The sequence below is a fragment of the Ostrinia nubilalis genome, chromosome 11, assembly GCF_963855985.1.
Source record: "Ostrinia nubilalis chromosome 11, ilOstNubi1.1, whole genome shotgun sequence".
In the NCBI taxonomy this organism is placed as follows: domain Eukaryota; kingdom Metazoa; phylum Arthropoda; class Insecta; order Lepidoptera; family Crambidae; genus Ostrinia; species Ostrinia nubilalis.
Genome location: NC_087098.1, coordinates 5,958,385 through 5,981,370, shown reverse-complemented (window position 1 = coordinate 5,981,370; position 22,986 = coordinate 5,958,385). Strand labels below are relative to the sequence as shown.

Here is a 22,986-nt window from a genome sequence, read left to right as displayed (position 1 = left end):
ACTAAGGTACCTGCTTGCCAAATTTCAAGCGTCTAACTTAAGCGATTTAGATTTTTCATACAAAAGGATTTTCCCGCTAATGCCCGTTCCCGTGGGAATTCCTAAGTATCCTATAACCTGCCCAGGAGTATAAAGAATAATTGTACCAAGTTTCGTTAAAATCCGTCGAGTAGTTTTTGTTTCTATAAGGAACATACAGACAGACAGACAGACAGACAGACAGACAGACAGACAGACAAAAATTTTACTGATTGCATTTTTGGCATCAGTATCGATCACTAATCACCCCCTGATAGTTATTTTGAAAATATATTTCATGTACAGAATTGACCTCTCTACAGATTTATTATAAGTATAGATTATTTACATACAAAATATCATCGATGTATACTTACAGTAGGTAGTAACTACGCATAAGATTTCGCGATTTTGGCATTAAATAACACTCGCTATGTTGAACTTAACCATACTGCATCCGTACACCTTAATTTAGTACGACTTCGATATTATTTATAAGCGATCAAGCGCTGTTGCAGTAGTTTGGTTAGTTGACCGAAATTAATTATTTCCAAAATGGAGCAAGAAGTTTTAGCTTACAATAACTTCAATAATCGATTGTAATACACCAATAAATTAATTTTTCGCAAGGATAGAGAACTAAAACTTCTTGCTTCATTTTGGAAATAATGATTTCTGTCAACTAACCAAACTATTGCAACAGCGCTAGATCGCTTATAAAGAATGTCTAAGTCGCACTAAAGTAAGGTGTACGGATGCAGTATGGTTAAGTTCAACATAGCGAGTGTTATTTAATGCCAAAATCACGAAATTTTATGCGTAGTACGTATATATCGATGATATTTTGTATGTAAATATTTCAAAACAAAACTCTTTTTTTCTCTTAACTCCAGGGATAGATTGCAGTGCGCTTCGGTTTACACATTAGTATTGGCCTGAGGAACAAAATGCACTATGGGTTGATTCTGGGCAGCACTTGGTCCAGACCCTGGCACTATCCTTTCATGAAATAATATTATTATGTTTATAGATGCCAGTTTTGATCAAATAAATTTTTACATCACTTAGAAAAAACATTTTTTTGGAAAACTCTTTCTCGTCATTACCAGAAAACAAACGATTACTTACTCAAATTACAAGTAAAAACTGCAAAAGACTAATATCATCGACAAATCCTATATTTTTTGTCAAACATTACTCCATCACTACACAGCAACACACAGTTGCTCCAACAATGAGAAATGAGACCGAAGATTTGATGAACTGCGCGCATTTGAAATTCTCTATCGATGTATTTATTGCACATATTCGAGCGTTGGTGCCACTCGATATCCTCCCTTATCATGTGGTAATAAAGATTAGGAGATTAGCAAAATTATGTTTTCACGCATAAACACGCACACATGTCGATATCGACTTGTGTGGTGCCGTTTATTTGTCGTTACTTCATTAGCATTACCAATATTTTAGAATTGCATTTGGACTGTGTCATTAATTGTACCATAGATTTATAAAACGACATAAATAGTATGTAGGTATAAATAAAATAATGATGTTAATGGGCGATATAATAGTAGTGGTTTTTTAATTACAACTCGTTAATTTTCATTGTAATTTAATCATAATAAAAAACTATTTTGTATTTGCATAGTAATTTTATGTTATCATAGTGCAATTCAAATAAGTTTGTGGTTTACAGTTATAAAAACTACAACAACCAAGTTTTATGACTAATCATTGGGCCCATTATTACAAAATAAGTTACCGAAACAACAAAGGAGTACGGTTGTCGCAACAAAAACTCTTTGCTAACGGTAAACAATAGATTAATTTTAAAAGGATTATAATCTCAGTGTTTTGTTTTTCAAAGAACCTTTTTTCTGTGAAGTGTTTTTTCATCTGTGGTTTCGGAAAGCGCGCGTATATTATAGTTGTCAGTGTCAAACGAAAAAAGCGCGCGAATGTCTGGTGGCAGTGTGACGTCTATTGACAAATAGAGGGATGAAAATAAAGTTACCGCCGAAAGAATTGAAGATTTACGACTTTATTTTTGTGAACGGTTCTTTTTTCGGTGTCAATAGATAAACTGTTTGAAACGTGATGGTCTGTGCGATGAGAAGATATTTAGTTTATTTTTATAATAATCCTTAGTTTCTCAGTATTTGATTACGATAATTACGTAGCTACAAAAATTAATTACTATTGTCGAACCATTAAACTGAGAGTATGTAGGGTAAGTCCAGGATAGATGCCCCACTTTTTGAAACAGCTCTGTAACTCAGTCAGTAAGTTTTTATCAACAATATGACCTTAGTATCTATAAACTTTGGTCTTTCGTCTATGATATTACTATAATTATTTTAGTTTAAGTTATACCGATTCTGAGTAAATACCATTTTAATTGACCTCTAAAAAGTGGGATAGACGCCTAATGTGGGGGATAGAAGACTCACTGTATGATTGCTTCAAAGGATAGATGCCTGATGCAGGGATAGATGACTCGTTAATACAGTTTTTGAATTCTAAGGATCAAATGCATTTTGAAATCAAACAAGCCAAGTATTATTATTTAAGATTGTTTGTTATGAATGAATTAAAAATGAAATTTAGTATTTTTTATTAAAAAAATAGTACATAGTACATCCACCCGAAAAACATAACCCTCCTTCTAGTGTAGTCGGGTAAAAAGGTAATTTGATCAGAAGGGCACCCTATTATTACTTTCGTAAGGTTAGCCGTACTACATTCTTTTTTTCTTCTTAACGACTTGCTACTTGTGACAAAAAGAGCAGGTTAGGATAGATGCCCCTAGGTGCATGGGACATGGCCCTAAGGGCATCTATACCCAAAAAAAATTAGGCAACTATCCTTTTAGCATAGGATAGGTGCCTTTTTTAATAAAAAATATAATAACACTAAAAATCGAATTAAACATGGCTATCCCGTCTAATCAAATTATATAAAAATCTGCTTCATTTTACAGCTGACAAAAAAATTATGCATTAAAAGATACTTACCAATTTTATTTCGACGCTCGCTAAGGTTTGGCCGCGGAAGATTTTTGCTCTCACTGGCTAAACGAACGCACTCTTTGATGGTTTGCGAGGCGAAAAGTGGTACGGGGAGGTCCCTTTCTATTATACGTACTATAACTTTAGGCTAAGTTGCTTGTAACATAGTGTAATTATAGTCTATCCAATATAGCTTGATTAGAATGACGGCTGTCAAACGAATGTGACTAGTGATGGGTATGTTTCGTACGGTTCACATAGATGTATCGATAAGTTTTCGAAAACAATGATATGAAAAAATGCACCCAATTTTTCTTCATATATCTTTATTCATAAAAATGACAATTATGATTTAAATTTAAAGACAGTAAACCTAAGTAGATGTACAACCTAAGTCGTAGTCATTATCATCAGTGTTCTTCAGTGGTTTTTTCCTCTCGCTAGAGGGCGGTGGGCATCTCTTCTAGAGCAACGGTGCTATGAATACCCAAAAAATTACCGGTGATTGATTTCCGATGTTTGATTATTTAAGAATGAAATGTTTTTTGGTTTTTAATAGTGAACATTTAGAAAAACGTATAACTTGACTTAAATATGTTAAAAAATTAGTTTGAAAAAAAATTTGTTAAATATGTTAAAAGAATAGTTTTAATTTAATATGACATTTTGTCGATATGTCCCAACACTAACATTTTTGTAACTCGAGATAACCTTGTAGAGACGTCGTTAATACTCTAGCTTGATTTTTATGATTTCGAATTACTACTTATTGGTGTAATTTAACGCTGCATTTACACGAAATTATCATTTTTATTGGAAGCACTGTCGTCGAAAATATTGTTTGTAGGTCAGACGTGAATTATTTCTTGTCCGCCAATATTTAGCTCTCATTGATCGCTACTACAAAGTTATGTCGTTACTTTTGATGACAGCTGTCATTCTAATCAAGCTATATTGGATAGACTATAAAATCGCGGCACCTATCCCACTGGGGCATGTATCCTGGAATTACCCTAGTCTAATTAACTAGGTGACTAGGCAATCCAGTGGATATCGTAAAAGGCGTAAGGATTAGGTACGTCAAAACTCCATTTGCCTCGGTAAATTAAAACAATGTCGTGCTTTTGCGTTGCAGATGATAGAGTGGCCGGATGATGATACAATATATCAATTTTTATCACGTTTTCAAGCTTTAAATAAAATTGATCCATCACTGCTTTTTTCCTAATTAATTATTTTTTGAATGCAGCACAGTGGGCGTCGGCCGAGCCCACTTCGAGAAGCAGCCGCCTAGCAACCTACGCAAGAGCAACTTCTTTCACTTCGTGGTCGCGCTGTATGACCGCGCGGGACAACCTGTGGAGATCGAGAGGACTGCCTTCATCGGATTCATTGAGAAAGACCAGGTAATCTTAGAGATGGATGATATGGAATAAATGAACCAGTAAATAACGGCTCAGTTACACTATGCGGGAAATTGACTGAGACGATAAGCGCGAGCACGCACACCGAAGTATGGACGACGCACGACGAAACTAAATGAAGTGCGTGTTTACACAATATGACCTGCATCGTGTAACTGCGCCTTCAGCCGCCGCATTTGGCAACACCTTGTGATGCAGCCGCATACAGCCGCCTCCTTGGCCGCGCGACGCTGGCCACTAAGAAAATTTACATTCTTTTTTCATCGCTCAATATCGACATTCTTTTGTTTTCTTTCTCGCTTAGGACCTTCTCGGTTTCCCTCGTACAATTTCCAAGACTGTTATTTTTGTAAAAATAGGACTAGGTTATTATTCAGTCTTTAGCCAAATATCGAGTATTAATTTTATTATAATAACTACGATAACCCGAAGCACATACACACGCAACAGTAAGGCCCATAGAGCCACTACATCTTGCAATGTAAGTAGCTATTTCGTTTATTTTTTAAATGTTACTTAATTTTCGACCATTTTGTAGTTTAATATAATTTTCGTTGCTATTAATAACGTTTAAAATTCGAATCAAGTTTTTCCGTGTGATTTCAGCCGCGATTTAGATTTTCACGAAGTCTTATACGACTCCACAATATCTAAGAACTCTATCATTACATCATTCTGAAACACTCCTTATTTATACTTACTTTAAGTTACATACGAGTATCATACAGTATCACATCCATGGCTTTACAAACAGTTAATAGCCAGTAAAGGTACAGTTCCTTTCAATAAAGTCTTATTACGTGCTATCAATAAATCCTCCGATACTTATCGTGATCAGAGAGCCATTAATCAGGATCGGTCGGACATGATGTCTATTGTGTGTACAATGCTTTATTTACATAATGCGACTGAACGTTGGTGGCATGTGTTAAAATTCAACGTTTCTGTTCGATTCCAGTGGAGTACAAAAGGGTAGTTATAATCTGAACCTGTTTGTTTTATTTCAGCTTAGCATAATTAAGTAGGTAATATTTACATTTATTATTGTAAGTAAATAGATTGAAAGAGAATACAGTCATGAAGTAGATCGAAGATAAAAAAAATAAAAAAGAATCACACTCGCGAGCTTTTTCATATTTTTTGATTTACAAAGCAGGTTGAATTACCAGACTATTGTTAATCTGCTTGGCAATTAAATGAGACAGTCTTAAAATACTATAGGAAATAAAATTCAGACAGGTAATGCTGAATAGTAAACACAAATAAGTATCAAGATTCCATGTAGGTAATCTATTATCTACATAAAAAAACTTTTCAATCAATGACTAAATTAAACCACTTTGACCTGTATTTACATACCCCTCCACGTTTTTATACCTATCGACAAGTACAGTTGTCACCCAGTACACGCGGTGTAGCGGTGGCGTCGTAAAAACGCGACTGTTTACCGCCTGAATAATTAACACGTATGAACAAACGAGAAGTGTGAACGCTCTCGACGCAACACACGTGGAAAATGACGTACTTTTACATACGGTGAGGCGTTGTAGGCATTATTGTATTGTTAATAGACTGCGCGTGTCTCTTTATTGCACAAGTAGATACAGATGAAAATAAAATTTATGAAAAAAAAAATAATTTTAACTTTGAATTTGTTAGATCTTAGTAAAAATATATTTTGATAAAAAACAATGTCTAGTTTCTAAGACGAAAAAATAAACACTTATCAGACATTCTATTGTCAGCTAATGACTATGTTCTTTAAAACTGTTAATTTTGTTACAGGAAGCCGAAGGCCAGAAAACGAATAACGGTATCCAGTACAGACTTCAGTTACTTTACGCTAACGGTTAGTAAAAACAATAATGTGCACATCATAATCCATCAAGTACACAAACACATCCTTAATTTTCATTTGGTTCCACAGGGAGCTAAAAAGTTTCTATCTTGTTTTCTTCATAATTTATTAATAAAGAAGTCCTCTATGATATCAATGATATGAAAGAAATAATTTTATTGAAATATAATTTCGTAATGTTATCTGTAATAATGTCAAGATCGGTGTATCACTACGGGCCTCATTCACACAGCAAGTAGACACAGCTTTGTGCGGCTGATTGGTAGTCGCTAACAATTTAGTCCCATCTCGGTGGCTATTCAATGCCTGTTTAGCCGGGTTTGATGCTCGGACTGTGTCAATAACCTAACAACATTGTCTTACGGTCAATATCTGGTATGACCTGACCAGATTGTAATGGTACAATCAGTTATATTAGTAGGTATACTAGTATTCTATAGACTATCGATTCTATTATGGTAGCAAGATTTTTTTTATTGAATGAAATAAAGCTCTATTAAAGTAAGTATAATATTTTTTTGCAGTTGAACCAGATCTAACTACTAGTTTGTTCATTTACTTACTGAAAGCTTATTTAAATTGTCATAAATTCATGCAACTATAGTCCTTACGACAATGCATAAAAATTGTTAGAAAAGAATAACTGTATTTCAATTAATTCTAAAAATAACTTATTCTTTATTCATGTTGGCATTGTAATAAATCCAAGACCTCCAAGTGACTTCGCGGAGTTTGTATCTCGTTAACCAAATTTGAGCTCTAGTCCTTTGACTTAAGTTTCAATTTAGGTTTGGCATTGATTTTGTATTCAGTATAGAGACCACAGACAATGCACCGTCGAAGTGTAAATATTTGCCGTCTTGGCCCTTAGTTCAAGATAATGGAAAATTGGCATAGATGGCTCTGCTCATGCTGTGAATGATGATTGCTCCTTGGCTCTCGGATTGAACAATCTTGGAAGATATTATGATATTGCCTGTCCTTTCTACAAATAGATAATAATATAAATACAGTCTTGGAAGATATTATGATATTGCCTGTCCTTACTACAAATACATATAAATAAACCCATCTTGGACGCAATCTCTTTAAAACTAGGGCATGTCATCAATGAAAAGAAATAAAAGGATTAAATTTTTTTTTTGCAATCAAACAATTCGTAGCTAGAGATAGAGACAAATTATGTTTTTAAAGACCAATTTATATTTTATACAGCAATCTTCTTTTACTTAAGGTTCGGCCAAACCAACGCGATCACGCGCGATCAGCCGGCGTGCAGCGATGGCGATCAATGCATTTAAGTCTGGTCCCCATTGCTGCACGCCGGCTGATCGCGTGTGATCGCGTTGGTTTGGCCGAACCTTTAGAAAAATAAGTCTTATTTGTAAGGAAACAAAAAGTTCTTAGACTATCGCTAGAGCAATTCCAGGAGGTTAACAAATAGTGTAATGTGTAGTGCTACGCCGTAGCTACGGTTTTATTGCCAGTGTGTAAATGTGCTAGATAGGTACTGCTGTATGTATAGATAACATCGTAGTCATAGTATTTCGTAGTAGGTACCCTTATCTTCGTAGCGCAACGATTAAAAATTACATTATTAACACGATTACGACGATACTAGTCATATTTTCAATATAAACTTTTGTTTCAGGTATTCGACAAGAACAAGATATTTTCGTCCGTCTCATCGATTCAGTCACAAAGCAGGTAAGAAACCTAAGTTAAATCCAAATCCGATACTTTACTAGTAAGACTTGCATTATAAGACCTTAATCAAACACTGTAAAAAATGTTTGGTTACTGCTTACACAACAAAAGTGACCACCGAACACTTTGGTTATGAGGAACAAAATGTTGTGTAAATTAAACAAATAATTCTGTAGTGAGCTACACTTAGTTTGGTTATAATTAACACTTAGTTCGGTGGTCACTTTTGTTGTGTAATCAGTAACCAAACATTTTTTTCAGTGAATTATGAGGTAGTTTTAGCAAATACAAAGTTTATTATAATATTTTATTGAAATAAGACCAATAAAAATCGGAGTGACAGATGACGTCTTGTCAATTTGTCCCATTTCCCATACATTCACGCCTCTCATCACAGGCCGCGTGCGCAACATGCCTACCAATTCGCACGAGGTCCACAGTTGTCAAAAAATAGAACGTTCTGCAGCCAACCCTCCACATGCCCAGCTCATCCCATCTGAACCACGAACACAACCCTCCACGTGCCGGTCACGTGGCAGATTGTCATCGCCGACTCCCGATTAGGGTCTAATTCACCCCGGTCAAAATTGCATCGCATTTAACCTCGTAAGACCGAAGAGTAAATTGTGTCGACTTCTAAGTATCGCCGAATGTGCTTTCAGAAGAACGAATAATTTGAAGTAGTAAACGCCGAGCACTTCGAGTAAAAAAATTTCTATGTTAGAGATTTTCTTTTGCATTCATATTTTCAGGGGCCCTATATAATAGTGCATAGAGCTTATTTTAGGTGAAAAATAATAAAAAAATGTTTTCTCTTAAAAGAACATTCGGTATTACAGACTTTAAAAATGAAAAGTAAATAAATTGTATTTTATACTTTAAAGTAAAACATAAATGTAACCTTCTTAATAAATTAATACTACATAAAGATACAATAACGATATTAATAAATGTAACTGAAAAGGAACAACGGTTTTAATTTTATTTAATGTTTCATAATTAGTACTTTTAAAAGTACTATCGGTTTTATAACATACACTAATGATAGGTTAAAATGTACAAGAAGTAAAGTGAATATTCATGTTAATTATAATATTTACTAAACTAAAAATCAGAACGTTCTCATGGTAAATATTCTCAATCATATCATAATTTTAAAAGTCCAATACTCAATCCCATCTCAATAGAAAAAATATACAAAAATAAAACTTTCACCATCAAGACCGAATGTTCCTTGCAAAGAACTTTTATTTTTAAACTAAAAAAAATCTTACAAAACTACTTCAAATTGGGAAAAATTATTTTTTTGCTTGTTTAGCAGTATTTTAACTTAAATTATACTGGTCAGTTTTGCAATTAAACTACGTTTACGTGAAGAAAAAAAAATTAATCGCACATCATGTCTTCTTGGACGAACCACCTTGTCAAAGAAAAATGATAATTTGACAGTGACATTTTGTTTTTTTTATATTAATAAGTTCGGATACCTGATTTTGAATACTTTAAGCCATAGACTATCACTCTTTTCTTTCGATAGGCGCGAATTTTTGAACTTAAATTTATCGCTAAAGTTTTAGTTCATCTGATGGCACATCCGGCGATACTTCGAAGTCACCTCCGAAAATGTCTCGGCGTTACTGACTACAAAGTTTCAGTTCCTTCTGAGGCACATCCGGGCTTACGAGGTTATACGTAATCATTACTGTTATCTACAGTTACAATTTTATTCCCTACACCTCGATTCGTTGATGAGTTCGCGATGTCCTTTTGTGTGTCGTGTCATGAAATTTTAGACGCGACTTTGAAGGGGTTAATGGGTCGAGCTGTAGCCCACTAAGCAGTGGGCTTAAGGTTTGAGTGACGTGGGAATTGTAATTTACGTGCTTTTAACATACCAGCACAATGCCAGTATGCTAGCTGTAGTTTTGTATTATTTTGGTAGTTGCTGTGATAGCGTCTTTAATCTATTGTAATTTAAACTTATATAACTTGATTGGATTCTAGACTGAGAGTCGCATGATTAAACCCAAGAAAAACAGTTGAAAGTTTAACCTCCAATAACGGCACGCGGCCTTCGCCATACCATCTTACCACATAATAATTAACCGAAAACATCATGGAACTTGCCCGTGTGCACATATATAATTTCAACACGTCCCGAGCTGTTAGCGTTCTGAAACAGGAGGCCAATTACGAAAGATTTATACCGTGAACATAATTAACTTAGGCCGAACGTTGTTAACTAAGAATTACGGAATGGTGCAATGTGTTTTGTTCGTTGATGACGCCTTATTGTCTTTTAGTACCAAACATAGGAGGTTATCGATTTATGAGAATACTTGTACATTAATGAAAGTACAGAAATTTTCAAATAGGTACTTTTTGTATTAAATTACTTACAATATTCAAGACTTGAATCAATTACATATTACTTTCAGCGCTGACATATTAACGAACTCACAAGTAATTACTCATGTAATTAAACCAAGCAAATTATTTTGCTACTGCCAAGTAAAATATTAAATACTCGACAAAGTCAAACAAGAGTGACACGCAAAACAGTCGTTGTAAAAATGGCGATGCAAAGATGGCGGATAATAGCGAGCGGTCAAATTAATTGTATTAAAACGTTAGGCCGGGGGTACACGGCAATCAGCTAATGCCGGACGGTGCATGCGAGCCGGGCACGCAACTATCTGACCGAAGATATTCCTACAAAGTTCTTGGTGTACACGATTATAGAGTCGGAGGAAAGCTCCGTCCTTTCTAGTTTTTTGAAAATGTTCAAGTTTTAAGCACCTTATGATCATGACGAGTAAAAGAAGTTTAGGAGTATTTCTATGTAAAGTGTTCAAACGACAGCCAAAGTTTGTTACTCTTGAAAGAAAGAGGTATAGATATCAGAGGTATGCCCCTGCAGTGGGAGCAATGTATTATGTAGAGATCTTAAATAAACAACTTGAAAAAATTGAACTGCCTAAGGCAGGAATCGAACCTACGATTAATTAGAATGTAGAGATTGATGATGGTGATGGAAGTTAATTTCCAATTGGTTATATCACATAAAATCTTATCTATACTTACGTTCTACAAAGGGGCTTGCAGGTCTTCAAACATTTCCATTAACATTTTCGCATTACTTTCACTCCCTCTAATGAGAAATTCGAATGACCGGATTATTTGTGTTCCCATACTAAATCACTATCATATCAATATCTAAAACATCAATCTGCTCCCTCTGTTTGAACATAGTCTTAAGATACTGGCCGTATATGGGATTCGGGCAAATCCTATAGTGCGCGGTGAATGGAGAGGCGCGCGCGGCGCACGTGACCCGATGATTGTGTTTGCATAACTATGTTCAAACAACATATTAATTATGTAGTCTTTGTTGGGAAAGTTGGCGTTTAATAATGGCAAAAGTGAAATTGGGTTTTCGCCAATTGTATTTTCTAATCTTCCTTCAATGATCACCATTTTCATCATCAATTAAAGTTTAAGCTGATATAAGGTAGATAGTTGAAAAATGACAATCAACATTTTATTTATGTCATAAAATGTGAAATAATGTGTGTTCTTAGCCTAAAACATAATTAAGTCGACAGCATGATACCCTCGTACTAAAAACTGTATGGTGTCATCATATTAGAAGGAATAATATATTTATGCACTCACTGATAAAACAAAGTAGATACTTGGCAATAATATTGTTTTCGCATTTATTTTAACAAAAAAATCGATCTTAGTCCCAAGTAGCAACCTTATTTTTGATACCAAACGAATTCCCAAGAGATTGAATCCCATACGGATTAGCAGCCCCGAGCGGGACACAGTCTGTCCCCATGGGATGTATTCCAGTAGTCGAGAAAAGTCTGGACGATAACTGCGAAACCTAGACACATTTTTTTTAAATTCCCCAGAGATTGGATCCCTTGTGTGTCTAGATTCTAGATTTCAGCGAAATACTTACGGAGTAGGGTTTGGACTGTAGTTTTTCTAGTTTTGCTTTGGTGATGAACAATGAGTGGGATTTTTATGTAGCGGGACAATAAGTAAGGTAGAGTTTCTGAAAATGTGGAAAGTTCTAAAAAGTTCACAATCTTTTTCTTACTATCTTTATGGATCATCAGGTTTATTAAATCCTTAGCTATTTTCTGTATCGATTTTTGGTCTTTTTTATTAATTATGCATAAAAACATGAAAAAGATACTAAAATAAGTGCCATTTTATCTGTATTAACATTTAGTTGAAAATTGATGCAATTCACAATAATTTTAATCATGTTGGTAATTTAGTCCTAAATCCAGTTTTTGTTTATGTCTATGTCATCTCTTTCTTCAATGCAATACGAAACTGTCGTAGTGATGTCTCGAATTTCTCTACATGAACATATTTTTTGAATCCCCACCAATTCCCAGGAGATTGAATCCCACGCGACCTGGCTGCGGGACACTGCCCTCTCCTGCGGGACGCTCTGGGAACTGGGGATCGGATTAGCCGCACTAGTTGTAGACCTTGTGTTTATTAGCAATAAGAGCTATGGGTATATGCTTCCGTTGAGGTTTGCTTTGGGGTACGTAGGTTAATGAGGCTCGTGCTGTGTTGATGTACAAATTGTGCTTCTGGGTAATAATGCAACTTCAAACAACTGATAGTTATTACTTGCTTTACATACGTAAATGCCAATATTGTATATTCTGGTACTCATCACGCTAGCATTTGCTTCATGCGGTAAAACCACATTACTTCTGGCTCTATAGCTCAGTACAGCATCATTAGGCCAGTTTAGCTCTATTTCCACTATTCGCAATGCAATTCAAAACGTATCGGTGCTAAAGAGCCACAAATAAAAATAACACAGGGAATAATTCTTCTTGCATCACAGTTTACCCTAATCTCTGCATATGCCTAATTGATCTCAACCCACCTGATGCCTTGTCCACCCCAGCGCATCAACATCCCCAAATCCAGGGGTTATTCCAGCACTCTTAAATACTTTACCCTTGAATACAAAACGCCCTACGAGATCCGCTTAATCCTCCACACAAAAGATGATAAGATCCTGCTATTTCGTATTCAATTAAATATTTTGTTGGGGATGAAAAATCCATCTTTTAGCTTTGCGGATTTAGGGGTAATGTCAGATGTGTAACTATTGCGAACTTTTGCACGAGATTAGGTGTAGTTTTGGTTACAGATTGGGGTATTACAATGCAAATCTTAGAGCGTCGACTGGTGTCGAATTCGGTACGGAGTTTTTGCAAGGCAACTAAATCAAATAAAAATTGTTTCATTTAAAAATTGTTTGCCATTCAATGAATGATGTTGAAAAATATTTTTTGTAAGTACAATAAATGTAGATTTTTAGCACGACCTATTTTTAAACTATAGTTAGTTCTTTTTAAATAATACTATTTATTTCACTGACCCAGTAATCAATGTAATTGGATATGGCATTACTTTGTACTTTAAATTTGTATCAGTAAAATTCTAAAAGGTCAACGCGGTAGCTATGCAAATGCGTTTTGGTTGTTATAATAAAATGCGATTATGCACGAGGGGTGCATAAATTAGCAAAAAGCAATAACATGATGAAGACGGAATCTTTTATCTTATCTGTCCTCCGATTTTTAATTAATAGAATCCACTGTCTTTTAAAGAAACGAGAATGTTAGGGTCAAAACGTCCAGGACTTACAAAATGACACGTATTACCATGCCATAAGATGCCTCAGTTTGTAGAGATTTTCTGTCCTCTCTTGTACAGACATTTCAAGCTAAACACTATGGCCTCTTATGTAATTGTGATAAAAGCCATTTGGAACAAAAATGTAAAATCTGATGTGCCGTCGACTCTACGTTGAAGCAGATACTTTAAATACTCGTAGCTTTTCGACCATACTACACGTCATTAAGATTCAAAATACTATGATTGTCCGTAAATGTTGTAAGTTCAGTTTCTAACTGTTTTCTCTTTTCCAGCCAATTGTCTACGAAGGTCAAGACAAAAACCCCGAGATGTGCCGAGTTTTGCTCACACACGAAGTCATGTGCAGGTAAGTCTCAACTATTATTAATACTATTTTTATTTGCAAAAAATACTCAAAGAATGTCAAAGTTAAGGTCCATTAATCATAAAATCATTTTTCAAATTCTGCCAATCATGATTCTCAAAACTTGGGTTGGGCTTTGTAGTTCCTTTGGATGTTGTAAAGTAAACAAAATATAAAAATGTCGTCTAGTAGCTGTCTCTAGTAGTCGGTTTAGGACGGAATAATATTAAGGTCAGCAGCTCACACGATGCGGCTAATTACGTCACTATAGCACTATAACTACTGACGATTTCCACACGTAAAAAAATGTATATTGTAGTCCTTAACAGAAGAATAAAAACTCCCAATAAAACAAACATAAAATGCTTCAATGCATACGTCAGGATTCGACAAAAAGTTACACGTTCATTGTACCCAGAAGGTAATTACCGAACTCACAACAAAGAAGTGAATGACGTCCTTATTAATTTAAACATTTGTTTGGGGTGGGTTTCCCGTAACGCGACCGTCTAGGTCAGTGGTTCTCAATCTATGGTTCGCTGAATTATTTTCAGAATGTAGCTTCTTACAACACAGGCATGAGACCAAAAAGGGATTTTACTGGTGAGAACTTGAATTAATAGTTTAGCTCAGTAAAAGTAGGGAACATATTTTTTTTGTACGGAGTTCAAAGAAAAACAATAATATTATATACGACTTACATTGTTTTTGAACTCTACGACTGTAGCTGTCCAAAAAAGGTTGGGATCCCCTGATTTAAGTAAACTAGTGTGTGTAAGCACGCACACGGTGCGTTTGTGTGGGCAATTAAAATTTTATTCCACCTTAGACGCAGTGCTGCTGTCCCTTTTGGGTGAATACGTGCATCCCGCTCACTCGTCTTCAGGGGAGGAGTCTCTGGGGAGTCTGTCCTTTCAATGTCTTTGCCCTTTGCGTCAAGGAGCCCCGGTAGGGCGCGATCGTAGCCGTAGTGTGGACATAGCGAGTTTTGTTCTGTCTTTATTTATAGACTTTTGTTAAGTTGCGTCATGGTTTCATGTTTGTCATATCCTTTGCTGGTAAATATGTGGGTAGGTGACATAAATAGAAATAACTTTTAATTCGCTAAAATAAAACAATGACATAGAGACCAAAAATACTAAAAGATGACCTAATTCTCATTACTGACAGTCAGCAATAGGTGAGCCATGTTAGCCTAGTCTGCGGCTTCACTCGCGTAGGTACCGCGTAACTTTTGGGGAAAGTCTTTATACCGTAAAATAGCATGTAGCTGATAGATTAATAATTTCAGCTATGCTGCGAATATCAAAAGACGTAATGCAGTTTGCATATCGTTTTTAGTTAGACACTTCTTAATACTTATTTCTAAGGGAAGAACATCTTCTTCCCTTGCAACTACAGATAGTCAAAAACACGTACACATCCAATTGCTGCTTTCCCCAGTATGTTTATATGTTACTGTCTGCCAGTGGCCTCCAGTTATGGCACTATAAATCGTGCCTATGAGCGACATCGCACGCATCCGACCCTCTGTGCTTTTACCGGAATATATTGATTTTATCCCCCGATATCCTTTTAAGCAATTTTATTTACCTTTCAAAATATAATTTAAGGAGACACTGCGGAGGACACTTTCCCCTTTTAAGGATGCAGTCACTCTTTTATAACACGTATTTTATCGTGTTGTAGGTTTTAGAGAGGGCTCTAAAAGTGGTACTTTTACCTTAATTTTTTTTGAGAAAAACTAGTAGATTAATTTGAGTATTTTGTTACAGTCGGTGTTGTGATAAGAAGAGTTGTGGCAATAGAAACGAAACCCCATCAGATCCTGTCATAATTGATCGGTAAGTGTTAGTTGTTAGTAAAACCCCAAATCAAACAAAAAAAAAATGCAGCATTTTAAGACATTAATAACTAAAATACCTAATTGAAAGTACAACTGAGCTCAATTTCTGATGAACATTAAGTTTTGGAAACATCAGTTGCGATCATTTCTTGTCTCAAATCGCAACAAAACAAAATAATAAAATAACAGAAAACAAAACAGAGTTATAAAAGCACAAAAGAGTCTATTCCAATACATATCTGTCACAGATCGCAATAAAAATGCGAGGACGCACAGAAAGTTCGCGGTATCGCGCAAATGCATTGCGAAGTTTGAGATTGCTGTCATTGTGCCTGATGAATTGGTGTGAATGCACACAGGAATTCTATTCGTTTTTAAGTCTGTATTCCAGTTTCAGATTTTGGATTGAGTTAGCGTTAGTTTCAAAATTTATTTATACTTTGGGTTTTAAGAACTACCTTAATTTTTGTTTTGGGGCATTCAAAAGTTTTGATAGAAATGACCTTATTGATTAGTAGTTTTGAGTAAGGGTAAGTACTTTTCGAATTCATATTTTTCCAAATTTTTTGTTAGCCAGTATTTTACGGAACAAGGAACTCGTACTTTTTAAGGAAATAATGCATTCCAAAAAGATTAGGTGTGCCTGAGCCAATATTTTCGGCATTTCAATTAAAACAAAAGTTGATTGGCCTCCTGCGGTCTCATTGAGCTAATCAGGCTGACAAGTACCATTCAATGGGACATACCCACCATTGATAGGGCCATTTGTTCCATTGATAGGGTGGATGTGTGCTTCGGTGCTTTTATTTTCGGTCCTTTTTCGGGGATTCAATAGAGATAGGCGTCTCCCGTTTGGAACTTCGTTCGATATTTGAAATTTAGGGTTGACGAATTCACACCATTGCATTTGTTTTTTTTTTATAATTTCTAAGTTTTAATTAATTTTGTATTTAAGTAACTTTTTCACCTTATGAGACTTAATTTACTATTTAAGGTAGTATTTTTAAATAAATCTCTCTAAAATGACGTCAATGTTCATTTTAGAACATTTTAGCTATCGGTATCTTGTATTCCATTTGCGTAATTGGCATACTTACATAATGCAAGTAAGTCATACGAAGTTTGTGTTATGTGTAGAGCCAAAAGATTGTACAAAACTAATTCGAACAGTAGGTAGTAGGTAATTGGCAGCCCTATAACTCGTACGTCGGTTTTGTAATTCACTCGATTCAATTTTTATTCTGCCTTGGAAACAAAAAAATCAACGTTGGCCTTTGTGTGCTAACTTTCCTTCGCATTTCACGTGGAGTTGATTGTCGAAATTTCTACCTACCCGCGAAAAAACTTGTGATTTTTGCCGTTTGATGCAAATTACCCGCTTTGTGAGCGCCAGTCATTATTAGAAAGCGATGTGTGAAATTGCGGTATAGGTTTTTTTGAATATTCATTGAGTTTGGAGTAGGATAATGCTGTTATGATGTGCCAGTGGTTTAGGAATTTGTAAACAAACCCATATGTGTAACCAAATATTCTATTTCTTTATTGGTTTACATATGGGCTAAAGGAAATACTTATTATCCAACTCTAACTACTTTATTTATTAGTGTAAATGTGTAGTTAAATGGTTGTTATGTTGCTTTTGTGTATCTGTACACATTTAGCATTTTAAAATTACAAAAGCATACCTATTATTTAGACTGTTTAGATTTTTGTTGTCCTTAACACAACTTCTAAAGTTAGACATGAGAAACTATTTATAAATCTAATTAAAACTCAAATAGAGCATTCAACGAGACGGGGTTACAATTCGACTTTTCATCAAGTCCTATCGTACAGTCGCCGGCAAAAGTCACAAATGAACGCGACAATAATCCATCAGCCCGCCTCGCCCAGTACACTCGCGAACTAATGCGATAATTGAAATTGTGCAATTGCGTGCGAAACTCCCAGCACCGAATTCATTACCGTCGTGTTTTTCCCCAATTTGTTTTTTTACAGCGTGGAAAATAGACACTTTTTTGATGGCTCAATTATATTACACCGGTTATTGCGTTGTGTGACATTGTTTCATCATGTGCAGCTAGTTTATTCCTCTTTTCTGTTGACATTGTCTTTCCCTTGACCTTTGGTACGGTTCCCAGTTAAATCACATGAAGCGGTGTCATTGATTCAAAGAAATAAGATAATCCCTTATGTATACTTAGTCATGGCAATTGCCATGTGGAAAATTAGAATCTTAGATCAGTTGCATCATCTTGCATCTCTGCGAGAACTACCTACTTCTAGAAATAGATAAATAACAAAATCAAAATCAAAATTCAAGACTCTTACTCGGAGCATTTTTCAGCAAACCCCTTTGAAAGCCAACCAAAAAATGTATAAGGCTAATCACCGGCGCGATGCGGCGCCTAAAACACGGCAGCAACTCAAACCGGGGAGTATCGATAACACGACGAATAATTGACGTAACGGTAAAAGCAGGCAACAATCCAGAACCCTTCGAATCAGCAGCAATTTGTTAAGTGGATTTTTGCCCGAGACACGCTCGCGGCTCGTTGCGCTCCTGTACACAATTTCATTATCTCTGCCCGCCTGCCCGCGGCCGGCTCTACTATTAACTTATGCGATGCTGTGTTCAGCTATGGAAATTTTTTCGAATTTATTCGCCACGTGTTCTATTTTTAAAACGGCGTAAAATGTTTTTATTATTATGTAGAACCTCATCGTGTGCTGGCCAGGTATATTGCCGAGATTATTAAATTATTTTTTATTTTTTATTGTAAGTAGTTGTCAGTGAGTGTACCTACCTTTTCTTAATCAAAGTTGGATAGCATTATTCTTTTGGCATCTCTTAAAGATTAGAAATAGCTGTGATTCAACATTACAATACGATTTTTGAACTTTTGTAAAGCTGCTTTTTCAGGAATTGGTAGCGTTGTAACAAATCAAAGTCAATTTAAAACTAAACCAAATTATTAATAAACCCCTAAATCGTTTCTGATCGTACATTTATAGTGCAGGTACTTTACTAGATGGACTTTCGAAATCAATCGGTACCCACGCAATCGTCCCCTACGTAATCACTTAAGAATTTTATGAACCGTAATGATTAAGATGTTTCGTAGTCTAAAACGATTGACCGAGGGTGGCGACATTGTTGTGATAAACATATTGTGACCGGAATATCTATTAAAGGATTAAACTTTTAGGAACATGCTCGTTCGATTAGTAAGGGGAAATTAATTTTAACACTTCGTTTGTTGTCATACGCGTGAGAAAATATGCAAGGGTGTGGAGATAGAGATTTGATGCGATTCTGCATAATCTTAAAATTACTTTAAAAAATGTTTAAAATAATAATTGGTGTTTTGATGTTTTATGGCAAATTGACGATGGAAATGCATACATAATTGAAACTGAAGATAAATGCAAAGAGTACAAGACTGCCGATATTACTATGCAATTCCTGTACCTATTTGTTGAATTCAAAATAATATTTTATATTGAAAATTATTTATGCCACCCTATAATGGACAATTATCTAGGAAATTGGAATAAAAAATAAGGTCTACAGATAACTTATTATTTCCAATGAAGAAATTGAAGCGATTGAGTTAATGATGACGTATCTTTATGCCTTTTTATTTGACACAGGGGCCAAAAATTCGGACTCGCGCGACATATGGCCTTCATATATATTACAATGGGACCTTTACACCCTATTTCGGAGCAATGAAATCGATTCCCAATTCGATATGACCCTCTTGTGTTCGCTACTTAATAAGGCGTGTATGGGAGGTAGGGTTGCCAACCGTACTCTAAAATAGAGTATTGTCCTCTATATCATGTGGTCGTACTCTATAATCTATAACACTAATAAAGTACGCTAAAATACTCTTTTTTACAAAATGTTTAGTGCACGTCTGTAATAATACGCAAAAACCTTAATCAGAATAAAAAAGTCCACTATTTACTGTTATTATGTTGGTATCGCCGATTCCTCAATCCATATTCGAACGTTCCTGAACGCAGCCACTAATGTCATTAAGTTAAATGTGTCAATGTCATGTCACAAGTTATTTTGAGTTGTCCGGAGTTTGAGGTTACCCCGGTTACATTGATTTTGTTTCCACTGTGTTGTGACTTATTTTTTGTTTGTTTTATCCAATTTGTAATGGATGACGTAATTGAGGAACAAAATAATGCAGATCAAGAATATAACCCAAGCACCCCCCCACGTAAAAAGCAAAAAGTTGTTGCCAAGAAAAAAAGGTCACAAAAATACACACAATCGTGGGAAAATGAATTTTCGTGGCTGAGAAAAGACCCAGAAAATGATACAAATGCAAAATGCATGATTTGTGGTGTAATTTTTTCAATTTCTTCAGCTGGAATTGGACACGTATGTACTTAAAACTTTTTATTATTATTTTCATTTAGATTTTAGTTCATGGAATGTTTAATTGGTTTTGTTTGTGTTATTTTGTGGTGGGTCGGTTGGTTGGATGTGTGAATACCTATTTGTAATGTAATGTAATTGAATTGCGCTTATTCTGGTTCTGGTACTGACTGGCAGTCATTTAATTGGATCTATTTATGTCGACGCAGATGTTTTGTGTGTGTGTTGTTTTGGTTATGGTATCATGCATACATATGCATGGTGCATGCTTGCAACAATGTTTCTTTTTTGTTTTAGATAAAACAGCATCAAGATACTAAACAACATAAAGCCAAAACTGAATTAAAAAGAACATCAGGAGTCCTACAAAAGTTTTTGACTCCAGCTTCAACTTCAAGACCAGTATCTGAAAATGATAATGTTACAGCAGCTGAATTAGCTTTATCATTCCATACAGTCAAACATAATTTGTCATATAATAGCATGGATTGCTCCGTTAAATTAGATAAAATAATATATGTTGACTCTAAAACTGCTACTAATATCAAATTAGCTAGGACTAAAATGGAAGCTTTGGTTATGGAAGTTCTTGGACCTCATGCTCTTGAAAGTGTAGTTAACGATTTAAAAGATGAAAATATATATTTCTGTCTGCAAACTGATGCATCTAATAAAAAAAACATCAAATTGTTCCCTTTAGTAGTTCAATATTTCACTGTAGAAAATGGAATTCAAAACAAACTTTTAGATTTTTATGAAAATGCTAATGAAAGTGCTGATGGCATGTTTGATGCTATAAAAAAATCCATGGATATGCATAATATCCCTTTTAATCGAGTATCTGGCCTTAGTGCAGATAACACAAACTCAAATTTTGGTGTGCATCACTCATTATACACTAATATGGTAAATGTAGTACCTGATATTGTTAAGGGTAATTGTCATGCACATATTGTGCACAACTGTGTGAAACATGGAATGGGTTTTCTAACTTATGATGTTGAAAATGTCATATTAAAAATATATAGCCATTTTTCAGTGTCAGCTTGTAGAAGAGAAGAGTTAAAAAAATTTGTTGCAATAGTAGAAGGAGACTTTCATGAGCTTAAGAGACATATTGGCACTAGGTGGTTATCATTACTACCTTGTATTGATACTATATTATTGAATTGGCATCCAATACTTGATTATTTTAAAAGTCTTGATGAGGACTGCCCTATGATAATTCAAAATCTGTTGATGTTAGGGAGTGAGCATGATTTAATTGAAATTTACTTACATTTCGCCAGCCATATTTTAAACATATTTCACAAAACTATTAAATCTCTGGAAGGTAATTCTGTCACAATTGTAGATGTTTTTGGTATTATGGAAAATTTAAAATCAGAATTACAGCAAAGACTAAAAGACAATTATTTTGGCTATACAACAAAACAGAAATTAAAACCTCTTGAACAATCATCACCTGACTTGTATAATAAAATTAACACTAATTTTTCATTGTGTATAAACAAATGTTTGACTTATTTACAAAAATGGTTTGATTTTAGTAATGATAACTGGCTGTATTCACTAAATACAATATCTTTAAAGACTACTGTTGAATTTAATCATTTCGAACAAATTATGGAAGGAAAACTTAATTTAAAAAGACTAAACATAGACATGGATACTTTATATTCAGAAGTAACAATTTTAAAATTGCTCCAAGCCGAATTGTTTAATAACACAGACTTTATACAAAAATGCACCGCTGAAAAATGGCAATATATTTTTAAAAAATGTCCTCAAGAATTTGATTGTTTAAAAAAAATTATTAGCTATATACTCTCTGTTCCCGCCACTTCAGCATTTACAGAAAGAGTCTTTTCGGTCATGAATGTGAAGTGGCGAGAAGAGAGAAACAGAGCTTCATTGAATTTAATCAAAAATGAGCTCTTGATATATATAAATTTAGAGTTAGAATGTTTAGACTCATTCAATACCTTTAAAAATAATGAAAATTTGTTATGTGCCGCAAGAAGTACTAAAAAATACCTTTTTAAAAGATGAAAATAAATGATACTCTTTTTTATAAGTGCATACTCTTTATTTACCTCCTTTAAAATCAGATATACTTTATTTCTGCTAAAAAAAGTTGGCAACCCTAATGGGAGGCAGAATATAATATCCTAGTTATAATAGTCCGTGTTTTATTTTCTCGTCTCAGAAAGTAGCTTTTCCTTGTTTTATTTCTTAGCCTCTGCTTGTGGATTCGTCTGGGACTTGAGTTATACTACAGCCTATAATAAACGATCAAAATATTTTTTCAAGATGGTTCCGAAGATTACCCTTTCAAAAGTTTACCAGGTTACCAAACATTTAATAGTTACTTTATAATCACTTTCATGATACTCGTATGTAGTAATTTTCACAGTGAATTAAAAATTACCAATCTCCCACGTTCTCACTTAAAGATTTCCCGTGTGTTTTCTTAAACCATTCCTTTTATTACACTTTTCCGGTAATATTGGTGTCTAATGAAATTAAACGCCACGACGCGCGCTAATCAAATATCTACCCTACACACTCGGTGTCTAATCTTCGTTTTAACTTTTCGTGCATACCTACCTACACTTTTAATAATCTGATTTAAATTGGTAGATTTTTTTTAAATTTTAATCTCTCGAAA

General features: G+C 34.8%; 1 protein-coding gene across 1 annotated transcript in view; it reads left to right on the top strand.

Annotated features, from left to right (window-relative positions):
* Positions 1-22,986, top strand: part of LOC135075974 (transcription factor collier) — a 56,608-nt gene that overhangs the window by 5,409 nt on the left and 28,213 nt on the right. Inside the window, exons 3-7 of the mRNA XM_063970420.1 lie at positions 4,279-4,435; positions 6,239-6,302; positions 7,963-8,018; positions 14,000-14,073; positions 15,846-15,914. Coding sequence (XP_063826490.1) covers positions 4,279-4,435; positions 6,239-6,302; positions 7,963-8,018; positions 14,000-14,073; positions 15,846-15,914 — 420 coding nt within the window. The remainder of the gene's footprint in view (positions 1-4,278; positions 4,436-6,238; positions 6,303-7,962; positions 8,019-13,999; positions 14,074-15,845; positions 15,915-22,986) is intronic.